A 20,748-nucleotide genomic window follows, 5' to 3' on the forward strand; every position below is an offset into this window, starting at 1 on the left:
TGAGGAAATGTTCACAATCATTAGCCATTAGAGAAATGCAGATCAAAACTACAAGATTGTATCTCACTCCAACTAGGCTGGCAATAATCCAAAAAACACAAAATAATAAATGTTGGAGAGGTTGTGCAGAGATTGGAACGCTTACACACTGCTGGTGGGAATGTCAAATGGTACAACCACTTTGGAAATTGATTTGGCTCTTCCTTAAAAAGCTAGAAATAGAACTACCATACGATCCAGCAATCCTACTCCTTGGAATATATTCTAGAGAAATAAGAGCCTTTCCACAAACAGATATATGCACACCCATGTTTATTGCAGCACTGTTTACAATAGCAAAAAGATGGAAACAACCAAGGTGCCCATCAACGGATGAATGGATAAATAAATTATGGTATATTCACACAATGGAATACTACGCATCGATAAAGAACAGTGAGGAATCTGTGAAACATTTCATAACATAGAGGGACCTGGAAGGCATTATGCTTAGTGAAATTAGTCAGTTGCAAAAGGACAAATATTGTATAAGACCACTATTATAAGAACTTGAGAAATAGTTTAAACTGAGAAGAAAACATTCTTTTGTAGTTACGAGAGAGTGGAGGGAGGGAGGGTGGAAGAGGGACGTTCACTAATGAGATAGTAGATAAGAACTACTTTAGGTGAAGGGAAAGACAACACACAGTACAGGGGAGGTCAGCACAATTGGACTAAACCAAAAGCAAATAAGTTTCCTGAATAAACTGAATCCTTTGAAGGCCAGCATAGCAGGGGCAGGGGCCTGGGGACCATGGTTTCAGGGGACATCTAAGTCAGTTGGCATAATAAAATCTATTAAGAAAACATTCTGCATCCCACTTTGAGGAGTGGCGTCTGGGGTCTTAAATGATAGCAAGCACCTATCTAAGATGCATCAATTGGTCTCAACCTACCTATATCAAAGGAGAATGAAGAATACCAAGGATACAAGGCGATTACGACCCCAAGAGACAGAAAGGGCCACATGAACCAGAGACTACATCATCCTGAGACCAGAAGAACTAGATGGTGCCCAGCTACAATGGATGACTGCCCTGACAGGGAACACAACAGAGAACCCCTGAGGGAGCAGGAGAGCAGTGGGATGCAGACCCCAAATTCTCGTAAGACCAGGCTTAATGGTCTGACTGAGAGTAGAAGGACCCCAGTGATTAATGGTCTGACTGAGAGTAGAAGGACCCCAGTGATCATGGTCCCCAGACCTTCTGCTGGCCCAGGACAGGAATCATTCCCAAAGCCAACTCTTCAGACATGGATTGGACTGGACAATGGGTTGGAGAAGGATGTTGGTGAGGAGTGAGCTTCTTGGATCTGGTGGACACTTGAGACTATGTTGGCATCTCCTGCCTGGAGGGGAGATGAGAGGGTGGAGGGGGTTGGAACCTGGCGAAATGGACAGGAAAAGAGAGAGTGGAGGGAGAGAGTGGGCTGTCTCATCAGGGGGAGAGTAATTGGGAGTGTGTATATGAGTTTTTGTGTGAGAGACTGACTTGGTTTGTAAACTTTCACTTAAAGCACAATAAAAATTATTTTAAAAATGGAAGTTCTACTGCAGAAATGAAATGTAATTGTTTTTCTTAGGTTTTATAAAGGATTTTTAGTGCAGATAGAAGATTCTGGGGTTATAGACTAAAGAGTAACACCAACATTATAACTCGGAGCAGATGCAGAAAGAAATCCCCAGCGTCTCTGTGTCTGGAAGGTTGCCTTTTAGAATATCTTAAATTATGACTGTTCAATGAAAGCATGAAAAACTATTAACAGATTTTTCTATATTCACTAGAAAATGAATCTAATTGGCTTATCATCCATTAAAAGGCAAAATGTGAGTCCAACAGCACAGAATTCAAGCTTCATGACTACAGACTCCTACAGACCACCCAGGTTCTAGTGCCTGGAAACCAAATGCAGATTCAATATTGTTTGGACTAAGTAGGTCACCAGCTTTAGCTTGCAGAAAGAGCTGAGTTCAAGAGATTATCATTATAAAACATGTTATGGGATTTGCTTCAGCAATAATGCCCATAGTATGGCTGGTTATGGCTGCTCAGTGACAAACAACTCGGGCAAGCAAGTATCCAGCTCTTTCAGATACTGGTGTCCAGATGACTCCATGGTCTGGGTGGATGTCAGAGTGGTGCTGCTCAGTAACGTGGGTATGTACCACTCACTCATTCATTCATTCATTCATTCATTCATTCATTCATTCAGCACGTGGTCATGGAGTCCCTTCTGTGTACCCAGGAGGGTTAATGACTCTTCTCCTCTGTTATGCAACATGGAAAATAAATCATGATACTCACGCACATTTATGTCGTATATCACCTCTCTTACGTGCCCGCACTCCTACATGCCCGCCATGTAGCACCCCCAAAGCACACAGCACAGAATCTTCATAAAAACAGAATGACCCATTTATGCTACATGCACTTCCACCAAAAATACAAAAAAATACTATTTTTTTAAAATGAGAATAGGGCCAGTGAAAGGATCAGTACTTGCCAGGGAGTTAGGGGAGGGGAAGTATGACTAGGTGGAGCACAGGGCATTTTGGGGGCAGTGAAGCCATTCTGCACGATCCTCTAATGGTGGATACATGACATTACCATCTGTCAAAACCCCTAGGACAGCAGAACACAGATGTGAACCCTAATGTGGACTATGGGCTTTAGTTAACCATAATGTATCAACATTGACTCATCAATTGTAAATGTATCAGAGGAGCACAAAGTATTAACAGGAGAAATGAAGTGTGGGTGGGGGGGGAATATGGGAAGTCTCTGCATTTTCTGTAAACTTAAAACTGTTCTAAAAATGAAGACTACTGGAGAAAATGAGGTAGGAAAGCTCCAACACACTTTCTGCCTCAAAACAGCAGAGCCTTGCTCGTCCCACTGCGTCAGACTCTTACCTTGTGCGCTGCCTGGCTCTGGGCCTGCAGTGGGGACCGCCGTCCGAGTCTTCTCCTCATGCGAGCGGGTCCTTCTCGCCAGTCCAGCTCCCACTGCGAGCAGGGCATGGCTCCCACCGTCTGGCCCCACAAGCCCAGCTCCCCGAAGAGCTGCTCCTTGGTCCTGGCCCAGGCATTGGCTGCCTTGGTGCGGCCACATCTCCGTCTCTGAGAAGCAGAAGTGCAGCCGTCACCCTGGAGCACTGTTCTCACAAGCTGGCCACAAACCTCCCCTGCTGAAGAGTCTCCAAATTGTTTGAGAAAAACACCTCTTCACGCTGAAGAGTCTGAGGTCCAGAAATGGGAATGACTTGCCTAACTCAATCGTTGGCAGGTCTGCTAATTTCCATCACACCTCCAGTCCAGAAAAATGGAAGAAGTATCTTCAGCACTGTTTTTCAAGGTTGTTGTTGCTGTGGTTAGCTGCTGTCGAGTTGGCCCCTGACTCATGGTTACCCCAAGCACAATGGAATGAAACACTGCCCGGTCCTGTGCCATCCCCATGGTCAGTTGTGGATCGAATCATTGCAATCCACAAGGCTTTTGTTCTTTTTTTTAAATTTTATCCAATTTGTTGTTGTGGAAACTATACACAGCAAAACATACACCAATTCAACAGTTTCTACATGTACAAGTTAGTGGCATTGATTATATTCATTTCTGGACCTCAGATTCTCCAACTATTAAATGACAGGTTTAGTCTGGATGATTTCTCAGGGCCTTTCCAATCTTAATATATTATTCTAGAATGTTCAAGGAGTCTAGAATGTTCACCAAAGCGAAACATTCAAATTGATGAAAATAACTCCACCTGATAACTATGAGGAGTCCCTGGGTGATGTAAATGGTTAATGGGCTCGGTTGCTAATGGAAGGTTGATGGTTTGAGTCCACCCGGAGGTGCCTCAGAAGAAAGGCCTGCTGATCTACTTCCAAAAAATTAGCCACTGAAGACCCTGTGGAGCACAGTTCTACTTGGCACATATGGGCTTGCCATGGGCTGAAGGAGACTTGATGGCAACTGGTTTATATTTGTTTATAATATTTACGAAACCTTCAGAGTTTGTATATGTGTCCTTGACTGTTACACCTTCCATTCAAGTAAAATGCAAAATTTTATATAATATACACAGACATCCCTCAAACTGCTTTTGTATGCCACCCTAAAGTTCTGTACATCACCTGTCACGGAAACATTTCAAGTCAGCTTAGACAGTAGAGGTGCCTTTTTCTGTGGGGTAAATTTTTGCAATTATTTGATGATTAGGTGGTATTTTTTCTAAATTTTAATTTTTCAGAAAACTGGAAAGTGACAGTACTAATGCCAAGAAGCATGAGTCTCGTAAATTTAATATAAATAAAAAGAAACACTTCACCACACTTTAGGCTGAGCACTTCACCTTCTTTATTTCATTTAATCTAGTCAGTGGCACCACTCTCCCTATGAAGAAGCTAAGTCTTCGAGAGAAGTGACTTGCCCAAGGAGGAAGAGGTGGCCAAAATGAGAACTAAACTGAGTCTGTCTGATTTCACAGCCTTCACTTGGTCCTATGTGCTGGATTCCTTTCCTGGGGGCTTATTATTGCTTTATGAACTCATGGAAACAGAGCAGAGCACTGGACAAGCACATGTACACTCAGGGCCCCCAGCTCCAGCCCACATGGCTCCTGTGTGTGAATCAGGAGAGGTCCTCTCCCCTGTCCTGAGGCAGATCCTACCCTACAGACATCAGCCTGGTAACAAGACAACAATGTCTTTGTGCAAATTTGAAAATGGTTGCCTGTGCTGTGCATGAGCTTGTCTTCATGCCAGGATGTACAGTTTGGTGAACAAAGCATGGGTTTATTTCAGACTCACTTCTTTCTCATCCATATGCCCTTATGCCTCAAACTCATTAGTAATCTTATAGGTACACACATGTATGTTTACGTGTGTCTGTGTGTGTGAGAGAGACGAAAAAAAGAAAGACAGATACAGAGATAGAAAGACAGAGATTCCTTAGAGTGGACTTTGAATACCCCGATCCAGCTTTGCCTGAAGCCTGCTCTTCCCCTGAATTTTCCAGTAACACAAATCCAAACATTGCATGGGTTGCCTAAGCCAACTTGAGTTGAGTTTCTAATACTTGCATCTGAAGGAGCTCTGATGGATACCTAATGAATATGCGGAGACTGAGCAGGAACCAGCCAGTCAGACCCTAGAGAGCCCAGAAGAGCGTGAGACAAGACAGTGGTCCCACACATACTAAAAGAAAGACCACGCGTGGGGTGGCAGGCCTCTTGCAAAGAGCTTCAAACGAGTAAAGACTTTATTTAAAACAAACAAACAAAAACAGCACAGGCAGGATGAAGCATATCTGTTGTGAATACTGCTGAGGTCTTGCTATGAGAATAGGATGGCCTAGGTAGGTGACGGAGCAGAGCTAGAACAGCTGGGCCAAACAGAAGAGAAAGAATATAACTTGGACAAGGCACAGGGGTGGGTGGGGGAATGTAGGCAGGGCCAGAGTAAAGGCAACTGTTTTTATCGGTGCTTCTGGGGTAAGGAGCAATTTAGAAAACCAAATATCAGAGCAGCACCACTTGCTGTTGATACTTCTTGGTATAAAATGATGCTTGGGTTAACTTCCAGGACCCTGAGCAATATCTTTCAGGCTCTTGGTATAGAAGGGTGCTTGGGTTAACTTCCAGGACCCTGAGTAATGATATCTTTCAGGCTTTTGGTATAGAAGGATGCTTGGGTTAACTTCCAGGACCCTGAGTAATGATATCTTTCAGGTTCTTGGTATAGAAGGGTGCTTGGGTTAACTTCCAGGACCCTGAGTAACATTATCTTTCAGGCTGTGGGTTCCTGCAACCTCCGATGGTGGGGTGAGGTCTCAGGTTAGAGAACTCTTATGTGGACTGTATCTATCACTCTGTGGGCTGGACCCTCAATCTCATCATTGACCCTCTTTGGCAGAACCATATTGGGTGCACCCAGTAAGACGCACTGCCTGAAGAACGTGGCAGGTTCCACAAGCCTGAGTTCAGTCCAGAGTTTAGGCTTGTCTTTCCTGGAGGTAGAGTGGGGCCCGCATGGGAATAAGGGCAATCAGATCCTATCATCTCCTGACAGACAGTAATTGCTTCTGCAATCTCTTAAACATCAGAGCAATCCATCTTAAATATTTAAACACTAGGAGAGTATCTTGTGGCTTAGCCTCAAAATGCTGATTTTCTTGGAAAATACCTCAATAAACAGTTACATTCTGCATGGCTACCTCAAGTACTCCCTAAACCCCAGTGAGTCCCCATGTAGTTCAAGGAGTGCTTCTTACCAGGTGCACCCAATGTGGTCCTGCCAAAGAGAGGGGCACTGACGAGATTAAGGTCCCAGGAGAGGCTCCTGGACATCAGCGTTCCTTTCTTTTGGGCTTGGAGCCTCAGTGCAATTTGGCCCTTTCCCCAGTCCTCCTACCATATGAACCTGCCGTGTTGTGAATGTCAGCAGAAACCCCCAGGAAAACCAGAGAGCACGTCTCTCCTCATCATGACAAGACTGTACAGGTTCTTCCAACCAGACAGAAATAGCCACCCTCTTGAGTAGGTAGTGATTTGGAAGTTTAGATAAACAATACCATCTGCCTCAAAATGCAACAAGTATGCCGAAGATGTCCATAAATAAAGGATGCAGTCATATACAGTTCATCCTGTTTTTACCCTGATGGCAACTGAATTTATCAGCCACATCGCTAGTCCTGAATGAAAACAGGAAACACAGGTGATGCGTCACTGATGTACAAGCGTCCCTCTAATGGGCATGGACAACATCCCAAAAAGCCAGCGAGGCACCCACCCAGCTGTGCAAGGCAGTCAGCAAGGCTGGGGGTGAGGGAGGTATCCCCCACGAAGCCCTTCTGCAAGAAGAGGGTCTGGAGAAACCAGACACACCTGCTGACCCCTAACCTCTTCCCACCACCTGCCTCTCCTGCTGAACACTGTTCCTCTCGTTACTCCTATGACCGCCTGGGAGGCTGTGCTGCCAGACTACTTCTGAGGGGCAGGCACACATTTTTTATTCCCAGGGGCATGTTGTGGACACCCAACTGAGCTTATATGGAAGGGATTCAAACACATCACTTGGCTGATGTTGATCAGTGCCTATTTTGTTCCTGGCACCCCCATTCCATCATTTCTTGACCCTTACCCCACCCTAGGCACACACAATGGTTTCTTACACCCCATTGCTCTTGTCCTCAAAGTAGAACATCCTAGTATGGGCCTCATTACCTTGCTTTGTGGCTATTTCTGTATTCACTATAAAGTCTGCATTTTTAATACCTAACACAGGATTTGGTACTCAGAAATTGCTCAGTAGACAACGTAATTATTAAAGTTTTCATGCTGTGTGCTGTATTCTGTTATTAGGGATCACTTGTTTGTTTTTGCTAACAACAATTAACACTAACTAAAAATGAACCTTTTATCCATGCCATAACCACATTTGGGGCATCTATTCTCAGCCAGTCACTGGGTCCTGTATACTCGCTCTTTAATCTTTGCAGTTAGGAGTATTATCCCATTTTAGAGATGGGGACACTGAGACTCAGGCCATAGTCATAGAAAGGGATTCAAATAGGCACAGACTTGCATGAAGGAAGATGCTCTTTTCCTAGACCCTGCACAAATCACATCGACAGCGGTATTCTAAATCTCTAAGCCTGTCCGTATCAGTGGCAACAATTGCACTTGGGGTAGGTGCACAAAACCCAACACGGTCTCATGCACTGTCTGCTCTGTCCCCTGCCCCATCTGTGCCACTGTCATTCCCAGCCCACCATGTTCTAGTGCCACTGTTCTTCTTCCAGTTAGTTGATGACATCTGGCTCTCTCCTGCCACTGCACCTTCATACATGCTTGTCCCTGAGCCGAAAACACTCCTCTCCCAACTATCTTGTCCCATATTCTTCCTCCTTCTGATCTGATTTTATGGTCGCTTTCCAGAGAGGGCCTCTGACACCTCAAGTTAAGTCACTATCCATTATAATCTCTCATTATTTCCTGTATTTTCCCTGTCTAGTGCTCACCACAGGTTATGACTGTCTACTGAGTCATGAGGTCCTTTAATGTATATCTCTCCTCCCCAGGGAAGCTTTTTGGGAGCAAGACCCACCTCTGTTGTGTTTATAATTGTGTGCCAGCCCAGGGTCTGAGGTTTCCTGGGAATCAATATCTACTTACTGAGTGGATGAATGAAGAGATGACTGAGAGAACAAGCTGCTTATCTCCTCGCTCCTGACCATGTGAACCCAAATCCCACTGCACAAGTCATGCAGGTAGGCCTGAATCACTGATGAACTATTGCTGGCTTAGGCAATCTAGAACTGAGACCAAAGGCCAGTCTGGTTCTTTAGTATATATTCAAGGTGAATTGTTGGTTTCGATAATCTAGAACTCAGACAAAGGCCCTTTTGGGCCTTTAGTTCAGGTACAAGGTGGATTCCAGTCTACTGTGAAAAGAAAGAAAACGTTTTGTTTCTTACCTGCACATGATCTTTGTATAAAGATGCATATAGCTCCTGTCCTTTCCTTCTATAGCTCTCTATACATGACACAAAACCCTGGAGAAAAAAGAAAACAAGTCATGGCTTAATTACTAGTGTGATTCTAGGTAAGAAGTTCTCTACTCTTATAAATTTCTGGGGCGGGGAGGGGAATAATGGTTACATGATTTGTCAGTCAAATCAATGACAACCAATAACTAAGGACTTCAACTATGATAATGTGCTCACATATGCACACTCTCACATACATGTTCATAGATTACTTCCATTTCCGGCTATGATGAGCTAGCTTATAACAAATCAACATTCCTGCCAAGAACAACTAGAAAATTTAGATGTGAGTAACCTGCTTTAAGTCAACAGTTCAAATTCACCAGCTGCTCCTTCAAAATCCTATGGGGGCAATTCTACTCTTTAAGAAAGCTGAGAAGTACCAAGACAAATAAAACTTAAGGAGCCAAGATTCTGGAGAGAAAGGAAACTTTCTGAGGTGTGCCAAAATATTTCATGCCTTTTACCCTTGAAATATTTTCAAATTTGAAAACAGCACGACAGGCTGAGAAGCTGGGTGGAAAGTGGAGTCTAAAAGGCAGAGAAGCTTACCAGAGCGTTAGGCAGTCTCAGGCTGCTGAGGAGATAGAAACTGAAGTTCAGAACTACCAAAGCGTCCAGAGCATTAGGGGCCAAGATCTCAGAAATAGGGCAATACAAAGAAGTAAGCCAAACTTCCTGCCTTGATGTTCTTCTTTACTACTACTGATTCAAAAGCAGTATGAGGCTGAGAAGCTATGCAAAGTTTCCAGGAGTCTCAGTTTGTAAAAAAGCAACAGAAGGAGGGTTCTAAGTAAAATCTATGAAGATAGGGATAAAGGCAGACTGGGAATAGGCCGGGTCTTACAAAAACGAAATCCAGTCTCCAATTAGCTCAACCCATGACTGCATTAAGGTGATCCCTACTCCATACATCAGAAGGCAAAGAAACTTCTCCCTGGAGAAAGATGAGATCACTTGTAGCCTCTAGTCTAGAATTTTCATACAGAATGTTCAGCAGTCAAGCAGAAATTACCAGATATTACCAATTAAAAAAAAAAAAAAAGACCAATAGAAAAATAGACAATAAAAACATTCATTTGTACAGAGATATTAGACATGAACCTTAAAATAATGGAGGGAATAGGCGCCAGAAAGTACATGTAGAATTTCTCCAGAGACCTGAAATCTTTGAAAAATAATCATATAAAAATCTTAAATCTGAAAAATGAATTAACTGAAATTAAAAATTCCATAGGCGAGTTCAACAGCAGATTAGGCACAATTGAACAGAAGATGAGTGAACTTGAAGAAATACCCTTGCAAACATATGATGAGATAAAAGTATGAAAAATATTAAAAAAGAGAGAGGCATATGGGGTATGGAGAAAAGGTATAGCATACATAGAATTGGAATCCCAAAAGGAAAGGATAGAAAGAAAGAGGCAGAAGTAATATATGAAAAGTCAAAGGCTGAGAATTTTCCCAAATAAATGAAAGACATCAAGTCACAGATTTAAGCAGCCCTACAAACCCTAAACAGAAAGCCACAAATAAGTTCATCACAGAAAAACTGTAAAAATAAAAGACAAAGATCTTCAAAAACACAGAAAAAGGTAGGTTTACCTTTAAAAAAGCAAGAATAAAGATGACAGCTGACCTCTCAAGAAACAGTAGAAGCCAAAAGACAATGAAATACCTTCCAAGTGCTGAAAGAAAATAACTGCCAATGTCAAATTCTCTACTCAGTGAAAATACCCTTCAAAAATAATGACAAAATTAAGCATTTTCAAGTCAACAACACTGAGAGGATGAATCACCAACAGAACTTCACTAAACAAAACAGTAGGCAGAGTGAAAATGATTCTATATTTTGAATAAATAAAAAGCAATGTAAAGTGTAAATATGTGGAGAAATCTAAATGAATTAAAAAAAAATTGCTGTCGAGTCAATTCTGAGTCATAGCGACCCCCGTACAGTTTCCAAGGAGCTCCTGATGGATTCCAACTGCCGACCTTTTGGTTAGCAGCCATAGCTCTTAACCACTACAAACTATTTAAAAAAAAAAAAAAAAAAATTTTTTTTTAAATACATACTAATTATTATTGTTGTTCTTGTTGTTTTTGACTGTTAAAAAACAACATCAATAATAATAGCAATATCTTATGGACTTTGTATTACGTGAGAAATTAAAATAACAAAATATGGAAGGGGTGAATAAAATATTCTAAGTTTCTTTAATTGCAATTTGGTAAAGGGGCTAATTTACACTGTTGTTGTTGTTAGGTGTCGATGAGTTGATTACGACTCAGAGCGACCGTATGTACAACAGAACCAAATACTGCCTGGTCCTACGGCATCCTCACAATCGTTGTTATGCTTGAGCCTACTGTTGCAGCCACTGTGTCAATCCATTTCTTTGAAGGTCTTCCTCTTTTTCATTGACCTTCTACTTTACCAAGCATGACATCCTTCTCTAGGTGCTGGTCCTTCCTGATAACATGTCCAAGTATGTGAGACGAAGTCTTGCCATCCTTGCTTCTAATGAACATTCTGGCTTTACTTCATCCAACACAGATTTGTTTGTTCTTCTGGCAGTTCGTGGTACATTCAGTATTCTTCGCCAACGCTATAATTCAAAGGCATCAGTTCTTCGGTCTTCCTATTCGTTGTCCAGTTTTCACCTGCATATGAGCCAATTGAAAACACCGTGGCTTGGGTCAGGCGCACCTTAATCCTTAAAGTGACATTTTTGCTTTTTAACAAGAAAGGGGTCTTTTGCAGAAGATTTGCCCAGTGCAATGTGTTGTTTGCTTTTTTTTTCTTATTGCCTTTTTTTAAATTGTACTTTAGATGAATGTTTACAGAACAAACTAGTTTCTTGTTAAACAGTTAGTACATATATTGATTTCTGATACTGTTTAACAACCCCATGACATGTCAACACTCTCCTTTTTCAACTTCGGTTCCCTATTACCAGCTTTCCTGTTCCCTCCTGCCTTCTAGTCCTTGCCCCTGGGCTGGTGTGCTCCTTTAGTCTGGACTTTTTATGGGCCTGTCCAATCTTTGGCTGAAGGGTGAACCTCAGGAGTGACCTCATTACTGAGCTGAAAGCATGTCCGGGGCCATACCAGCAGGGTTTCTCCAGCCTCTGTCAGGCCAGCAAGTCTGGTCTCTCTTTTTGAGTTAGAATTTTGTTCTAAATTTTTCTCTGGCTCTGACCAGGACCCTCTATTGTGATCCCTGTCAGAACAGTCAGTGGTGGTAGCCGGGCACCATCTATTGTACTGTACTCAATACGGTGTGGGCCATGGTAGATGTGGTCCATTAGTCCTTTGGACTAATCTTTCCCCTTTATCTTTAGTTTTCTTCATTCATTTGATTTCTTGACTACAGATTGCATGGGTGTTGACTGTGGATCCAAGTAAAATGAAATCCTTGACAATTTTTCTCTGTTTATCATGATGTTGCTTATTGGTCCATGTCTTAGTCATCTAGTGCTGCTATAACAGAAATACCACAACTGGATAGCCTTAACAAACAGATTTGTATTCTCCACAGTCCAGTAGGCTAGAAGTCCAAATTCAAGGTTTCAGCTCCAGGGGAAGGCTTTCTCTGTCAGCTCTAGAGGAAGGTTCTTATCATCAATCTTTCCCTAGACTAGGAGCTTCTCTGCTCAGGAAGCCCGGGTCCAAAGGACACACTCTTCTTGCCGCACTGCTTTCTTGGTGGTATGAGGTCCCCAGCTCTCTTCTTCCTTCCCTTTTGTTTTATCTCTTGTATGATAAAAGAAAAGGTGGTACAGGCCACACCCCAGGGAAACTTCCTGTACATTGGATCAGGGATGTGACCTGAGTAAAGGTGTTACATCCCACCCTAATCCTCTTTAACCACAGGCAGAAATTATGATTTATAACACTGAAAAATCACAAAATGGAGGACAACCACACAATACTGGGAATCATGGCCTAACCAAGCTGACACATATTTTGGAGGGACACAATTCAATCCCTGACAGTACAGTTGTGAGAATTTTTGTTTTCTTTATGTCGAGGTATAATCGGTACTGAAGGCTGTAGTCTTTGATCTTCATCAGTAAGTGCTTCAAGTCTTCTTCAGGTTCTGCAAGGAAGGCTGTGTCACCTGCACATCACAGGTTGTTAATGAGTCTTCCTCCAATCCTGATGCTGCATTCTTCTTCATACAGTCCAGCTTCCAGGATTATTTGCTCAGGATACAGATTGAGTAAGTATGATCAAGATACAACCCTGACGCACACCTTTCCTGACTTTAAACCACACACTATCCCTTTTTTCTATTCAAACGACTGCCTCTTGGTCTAAGTACAGGTTCCTCATGAGCACAATTAAGTCTTTTGCAATGCCCTCCATAATTTATTATCATCCACACAGTTGAATGTCTTTGCGTAGTCAAGAAAACACAAGTAAATATCCTTCTGGTATTCTCTACTTTCAGCCAGGATCCATCTGACATCAGCGATGATACCCCTTGTTCCACATCCTCTTCTGAATCTAGCTTGAATTTCTGGCAGTTTTCTGTCAATGTACTACTGCTGCAACCACTTTTGAAGACCTTCAGCAAAATTTTAGTTCCACGTGATATTAATGCTATTATTCAATAATTTTTTTCATTCAGTTGGATTACCTTTCTGGAATAGGTACCAATATGGATCTCTTCCAGTCAGTTGGCCAGGTAGCTGTCTTTCAAATTTCTTGGCATAGACCAGTGAGCACTTCCAGCACTGCATTCATTTGTTGAAACATCTCAGTTGGTATTTCACCAATTCCTGCAGCCTTGTTTTTATTCAATGCTTTCAGTTCATCTTGTACTTCTTCCTTCAATACCATTGGTTCTTGATCATATGCTACCTCCTGAAATGGCTGAATGTCAACAAAATTCTTTTTGGTACAGTGACTATATATTCCTTCCATCTTCTTTTGGTGCTTCCTGTGTTGTTCAGTATTTTCCCTGTAAAACTTTTCAATGTTGCAACTCGAGGCTTGAATTTTTTCTTCAGTTCTTTCAGCTTGAAAAATGCTGAGTGTATTCTTCTCTTTTGGTTATCTGACTCCATATCTTTGCATATTTCATTATAAAACTTTGCCTTCTCGAGCTGCCCTTTGAGATCTTGTGTTCAGCTCTTTTTACTTCATTTCTTCCTTTCACTTTAGCTACTCACTTTTACAACTTTCAGAGTCTCTTCTGACATCCATTTTGGTCTTTTTTTTTTTTTTAATTTCCTGTCTTTTTAATGACCTCTTGCTTTCTTCACGTATGATGTCCTTGATGTCATTGCACAATTCATCTGGTCTTTGGTCACTAGTGTTCAATGCATCGAATCTATTCTTGAGATGGTCTCTAAATTCAGGCGAGATACACTCATGGTAGTGCTTTGGCTCTGGTGGACTTATTCTAATCTTCTTCAACTTCAACTTCAACTTGCATATGAGCTATTGATGGTCTGATCTACAGTCGGCCCCTGGCCTTGTTCCGACTGATGATATTGAGCTTTTCCATCATCTCTTTCCACAGATGTAGTTGATTTGATTCCTGTGTTTTCCATCCGGTGAGGTCCACATGTATAGTTGCCATTTAGGTTGCTGAAAAAAAGTATTTGCAGTGAAGAAGTCATTGGTCTTGCAAAATTCTATCATACGATCTCCAGAACTGTTTCTGTCACAGAGGCCATATTTTCCAACTACCAATACTTCTGTTTCCAACTTTTGCATTCCAATTGCCAGTAATTATCAACGCATCTTGATTTCATGTTTAATCAATTTCAGATTCCAGAAGTTGGTAAAAATCTTCAATTTCTTCATTTTTGGCCTTAGTGTTTGGTGGGTAAATTTGAATAATAGTCATATTAACTGGTCTTCCTTGTAGGTATGGATATTATCCTCTCACTGACAGTGCTGTACTTCAAGATAGATCTTGAAATGTTCTTTTTGACGAAGAACACGACACCATTCCTCTTCAATTTGTCATTCCCCACATAGGAGACAATGTGATTGTTTGATTCAAAATGGCCAATACCAGTCTATTTCAGCTCACTAATACCTAGGATATCGATGTTTGTGTTCCATCTCATTTCTGATTATTTTCAATTTTCCTAAATTCATACTTCATACATTCCACATTCCTATTATTAATGGATGTTTGCAGCTCTCCCTTCTCATTTTGACTCTGCCACATCAGCAACTGAAGGTCCCAAAAGCTTGACTCCACCTGTATCATTAAGGTTGACTCTACTTTGAATACAGCTTCTCCATTGTCTCTTTCCACACATGTAGTCGATTTGTTTCCTATGTATTTGGCAGTCCATGTGTATAGTACTCGTTTATGTCACTGAAAAAAGTAGACTTGAATACTTGGCGGATATTTTCTTCAAAACAAATAACGTCAACCCGTCATCTCAAAGAAAGCAATTGGACAGTATTTGTTGCCAATGATAAAATTTGCAATTTTGGAGAACTCGTATCTCCTTCTATGAGCTTAACAACTTGCCACTAGCTAAAGGTTTTTCTGATAACATCAGTCGTGATATGAACATAATTTTTTTATTACATAATAAAATGTATCAAATTTGGGAGATTCATAAAATTCTGGGAAACAAAAATTTCTAAATGACCCATGCATGATGTTACAAAATCATATGTGGGTTAAGATATCCATTCAAAGTTCAACATAGATTAATAATTTTAATGTAATATAATACAAAAGTTTCACTGATAAGTGATTCAAGTTAACTTTTAAGAATCTGCTACCTGTAGAGTTTTGGTGTGGTATCAAAGAAGAGTATCTCTAATTTTCTAAAAAGGCTGCTGAAACACTTCTTCCTTTTCTAATTACACATCTGTAGTAGGCCAGATTTCTTCATCTTTCAACCAAAACAACAGATTACAACAGGCTGAATAAAGAAGTAGACAGCACAATACGGTTGTCTTCTATTAAACAAGATATTAAAGACATTTTTAAAAATATAAAACCATGCCACTCTTCTCACAATTTGCTTTTGTTTTAGTTAAATTTAGATTTAAATAAAAATATAAAATTCAGAATTTTGTATAGAAAATGTAGTTGTTTTTCATTAAATATGCTATTCGTGTTTACATGTAATGTGTTTATTACCTCTTAATAAATTAACACATGCATTTTAAAATTCTCAGTTTCAGTTTCTAACATGATAAATGTCAACAGATATAGTCCACATAAACAAAACCTTTTTGGGCATCCTCAGTAATTTTTAAGATGTAAAGAGGTCCTAAAACTGAAACATTTGAGAGCAGCTGCTCCACTCCTGTGAAAATGAGTGAACCATAGCTTCACGCACTGACATGGACACACCTTACACACGCGATTCGGAGAGAAATAGGCCAGACCAAGAAGAGTGTACGCTATGTTATTTCATTCACATAAAATTTAAAATGTGAAAAACTATGGCCTTCAACACCAGGAAAATGGGCTATCTTGGGTGAGAAGGGGGTTAATGACTGCAACAGGGTGTGGGCTGGGATGCTTCTAGGATGTCATTAATGTATGTTTTGATCTGGTGGTGGTCACAAATTTACTTTGTTGAAATTCTCCAATCTATAAATTTCTGATTTGATCACTTTTTTCCATGTATATTATACTTCAACAAAATTTTTAAAGTATTTATTGACAAAGACTCAAAATGTTAAAATGAAACAACATAATAATAATAACCCAGTTACTGATTTGGAGTGGTGGGAATAGGGTGATTTCTTTCTTTCTTTTTGCCTTTGCAACATTTTCTTTTATATTGCTGCTACTTTGTTTATATGCCTTTATAAGTAAAGCAACTATCACAACCATGGCAAATGACATAAAATGCTGACAAAATTGACTAATTCTACATCTAAGGAAAAAGCCCAGACTTCTTTCTAATATGATGCCTTGGAGACATGCAGCAAGAGAACTCTTGGGGGACATTTGGACACAAAGACATTCCCTTCAAATAGAAAATATGCCATCCTGTCTAAGATGGATGGTGCTTGTTAGAATGGCCCCAGGAGGTGTAACTGGGACCAGGGTAAAGACTTTCAGGGAGGCATATATATAAAAAATATTTGGACTTGCACGTTGTTCTGAGTATTGCAAAAATGAGAGTGTGAGAGGTAGAAAGCATAGAAGTCCAGAAACCTTGGTCTTGGGTCCCTACTGGCCACATTACATGGGCAAATTTATTTTTAGTTGTCCTGAAATTTGCTTTACCACCTATGAAATAAGGTTAATAGTACCTGTTTTGTCTATTCTGCAGAGATGTTGTGAAACAAGGATGAGATAGTAGAATGAAAATAACAGTAAATTACAAAGTGTCAGGGAAAGTCAAGAGACTATTTGGATACAAGACATTGGACTATGGGGCATGGATACTAGCAGTTGGAAAAACTGACCTTGATGATTTCTTCAAAATTAAGAGTTATAGAAAATATTGTATGAATTTAGTTATAAACAATTTTAACTCTTTAAATGAATATACTGTCTACAAAAACTGCAGCCTAGGGTTCTTTATATATTTGCTCAGATAATCCATTTCTGGCTTCAAATTTACTCTTCGTTTTTGAGTTCACAGAATATTTACCAATCACCTATTGTTTTCCAGGCACTGGAGTATAAAGACGGGCACCAGATCTGGTTTTTCATGGCAGGGATCGATAGTAATGACCTAGCATGGCCAATGTTGAGACAGCTTTGCACACAACACCATGAGAACACAGAAGAGGGATCTTGGCATGAAACAAGTGTTCAGAGAAGGTTCCCTGGTGAGACATTGCTTGAGCTTAATTTTGAAGGATAAGTAAGAGTTTATCAAGGAAAGAAAGGTGAAAAGACAGTGAGAAAAGTTATACAACTTGAAACCAGCATGCATACATTCAGACAACTTTCTACAATTAAATATAAAGCATGAAGACCAAGGCAATAGGCTAGAATATAGAAGGCTAGAGAGGAATTTATCCTGCAGCAGTTGGAAAGTCAATGAGTGGTTTTAAGTATGGTCACATTTCCCTGGGCCTGAGATAGGCCCTGCTGAGCATTTTTGAGAGCTCACTCTGGCTCCACTTTGGAGGATGGATTGAATAAAGGCAAGATTGGAAGCTGGGGGACCATTTGGGATACAAGTGAGACAGCACAAATGAAAGTTCGCACATCCCTGAATTGTGGCAATGGTGGAATTAGTGAAAGAGTTAAATTCAAGAACTACGGAAAGACGGGGCCAAGAGAGCAGAGTAGTCAGATGCTTCCGGTGATCCCTCTTAAAACAAAGACCTTAAAAAACAAGTGAAATGATTATATTTGTGACAAGCTATGAGCCCTGAATATCAAAGGCAAAGTAAGAAAATGGACTGAGCAGCAGAGGGAGAGAGAGATGGTTCCAAAGCAGAAAGGAGTTGCCAGATCTGAATTGCCAGGAAATCTCAGGCACTATTCCTGGGAGCAACCGAGGCGTGGCTCTGAACGCAGTTTCCTCAGGGAGAAACAGGCAGCCACAGAGCCTACTTACACCTCTGGAACCAGAGAAGAATGGCGCTGTCAGCAAAAGCTAAGTTTTTTGCATATATTTTACCTCACCCCAAGCCCCCAGGCCGGCTTCAGTGGCTGTCAATTTCTCTGGGCCTGAGACAGGTCCTGCTGAGTGCTCTGAGCCATTCTCTCGGCCTTGGAGAAGGAATAAATTCACAACTGTGGGAAAAGATAATCTACCAGTGCCACTAAACTGGGGAGCTAACAACAGAAGCAGCTCCTGTCCAGGCATAAACAGTCCGTGGACTTTGAATACCTTTCCCCCTGCATGGGTCTGTGTGGGCTTATTTCAGGAGAATAGGCCCTTGTCTGCAGACAGCAACTATTTCAGCTACGCAGTGGATAGGTGGGTGTTTAATGTTTGACACCATTTTGCCTATTAAACAGGGTCCTCACCTACCCATAATAGGGGCCTAAAGACTGGTGGCTCCAATCAAATCACCTAGCCACCCATGACAGGGGTCCAAGGAGATCTGGTATCTCCCAGTCTTACAACCAAAACCATTGGGTACCCCTGGTCTGTCGGCAGAATGCACCCACCTGGGTGCTCTAGGGAACAGGGACGCACTTTCTTCACAGACACACGGGGGACAGTTTTCAGCCCTTGCCTTGTTCACAGTGTGACCCCCTGCTGCAACCAGATACCTGTACCTACACCAATCACCTCTGGCCCTCCAAGACTGTAGGACACAGCCTGTACCACACACTTGATGACCAACTACCTGGACACCTGAGCTGAACCCATGCAAGAAAAGTGAATGAACCCCTAGGCTCATATACCTGATAACAGCTCTAGCCATCTGCTGACAGGGCGTCAGAGCTTCAAAGGTGAAAATCATCAAGCTACCTCACTCAAGCACCCTATTCGGGCATATCAAAACAAAACAAAGCAAGAAGCTAGGATACAGTAAGCAAACATAAAATAAACTAATACAATAACTTATAGATGGCTCAGAGACAACAGTCAATATCAAATCATATACACAAGCAGACCATGATCACATCAACAAGCTCTCAAAACAAAGAATCAAGGGATCTTCTGGATGAAGGTGTCTTCCTGGAATTAACAGATGCAGAATACAAAAGATTAATGTACAGAACTCTTCAAGACATCAGGAAGGAGATCAGGCAAATCACAGAACAAGCCAAAGAATACACAGATAAAGCAGTTGAAGAAATGAAAAAGGTTATTCAAGAACATAATGAAAAATTTAATAAACTGCAAGAATCCATAGAGAGACAGCAATCAGAAATTCAGGAGATTAACAATAAAATTACAGAATTAGACAACTCAGTAGAAAGTCAGAGGAGCAGAACTGAGCGAGTGGAAGGCAGAATTAGTGATAATGAAGTTAAAACATTTGGCATCAATACATTCGAAGAAAAATCAGGAAAAGAATTTAAAAATATGAAGAAACCCTAAGAATCATGTTGGATTCTACCAAGAGAAATATCCTACAAGGAACTGGAGTACCAGAACAGGGATGGATAACAGAAAATACAGAGAGAATTGTTGAAGATTTTTTGCAGAAAAATTCCCTGATATCATGAAACATGAGAAGGTATCTATCCAAGATGCTCATAGAACTCCACATAAAGTAGATCTCAAAAGAAAGTCACCAAGACATATTATAATCAAACTTGCCAAAACCAAAGATAGAGAATTTTAAGAGCAGATAAGAATGAAAAAAAGAGTCACCTACAAATGAGAGTCAATAAGAATAAGCTTGGACTACTCAGCAGAAACTATGCAGGCAAGAAGGCAATGGGATGACTTATATAAAGCATTGAAGGAAAAAACTGCCAGCCAAGAATCATATATTCAGCAAAACTATCTCTTAAATATGAAGGTGAAAGTAGGACATTTCCAGAAAAACAGTTTAGGGAATTCTTAAAAGCAAAACCAAAACTACAAGAAATGATAAAGGGAGTTCTCTGGTTAGAAAATCAATAATATTTAGACATCAACCCAAGACTAGAACACAGGACAGAGCAACCAGATGTCAACCCAGACCGGGAAATCACAAAAATAAATCAAGATAAGAAAAAAATGTTCAAAACAGGAAAACAGCAATGTCATTATGTAAAAGAAGACAACATTAAAACAATAAAGAGGGACTAAGAAATGTAGTAATAGATCTTCCATATGGAGAGGAAGTCAAGGCAATATAAAGAAATAAAAGTTAGATTTAAACTTGGAAAAATATGGGTAAATATTAAGGTAACCATAAAGGAGACTAACAATCCTACTCATCAAAATAAAATACAAGAAAAAAAAGTAAAGACTCGGCAGAAACAAAATCAACAACGAATAAGAGGAAAAGACAATATATAAAGACAAACTGCTCTAAATGCCCCAGTCCACCAGTTTGACCTCACAGACATATACAGAACATTCCACCCAACAGCAACCAAGTATACTTTCTTTTCTAGTGCACATGGAACATTCTCTAGAATAGGCCACATATTAGGTCATAAAGCAAGCCTTAGCAGAATCCAAAACATTGAAATATTACAAAGCATCTTCTCTGACTACAAGGCCATAAAAGTAGAAATCAATAACAGAAAAAGCAGGGAAAAGAAATCAAACACTTGGAAATTGAACAATACCCTGCTC

The 20,748-nt window shown here is 40.7% G+C and overlaps 1 protein-coding gene across 11 annotated transcripts in view; it reads right to left on the bottom strand.

Annotated features, from left to right (window-relative positions):
* WDFY4 (WDFY family member 4) overlaps window positions 1–20,748 on the bottom strand; it is a 415,213-nt gene that overhangs the window by 131,768 nt on the left and 262,697 nt on the right. For all 11 annotated transcript variants that reach the window (XR_010318150.1, XM_064269860.1, XM_064269858.1 and 8 more), the window contains 2 exons: window positions 8,516–8,593; window positions 2,954–3,160 (listed from right to left, as the gene is read on the bottom strand). Coding sequence is in view for 10 of the 11 variants with exons in the window: in XM_064269860.1 (XP_064125930.1) it covers window positions 2,954–3,160; window positions 8,516–8,593 (285 nt within the window). In the remaining variant the exon portion in view is untranslated. The remainder of the gene's footprint in view (window positions 1–2,953; window positions 3,161–8,515; window positions 8,594–20,748) is intronic.

This window comes from Loxodonta africana, chromosome 16 (genome assembly GCF_030014295.1).
Source record: "Loxodonta africana isolate mLoxAfr1 chromosome 16, mLoxAfr1.hap2, whole genome shotgun sequence".
Lineage (NCBI taxonomy): Eukaryota > Metazoa > Chordata > Mammalia > Proboscidea > Elephantidae > Loxodonta > Loxodonta africana.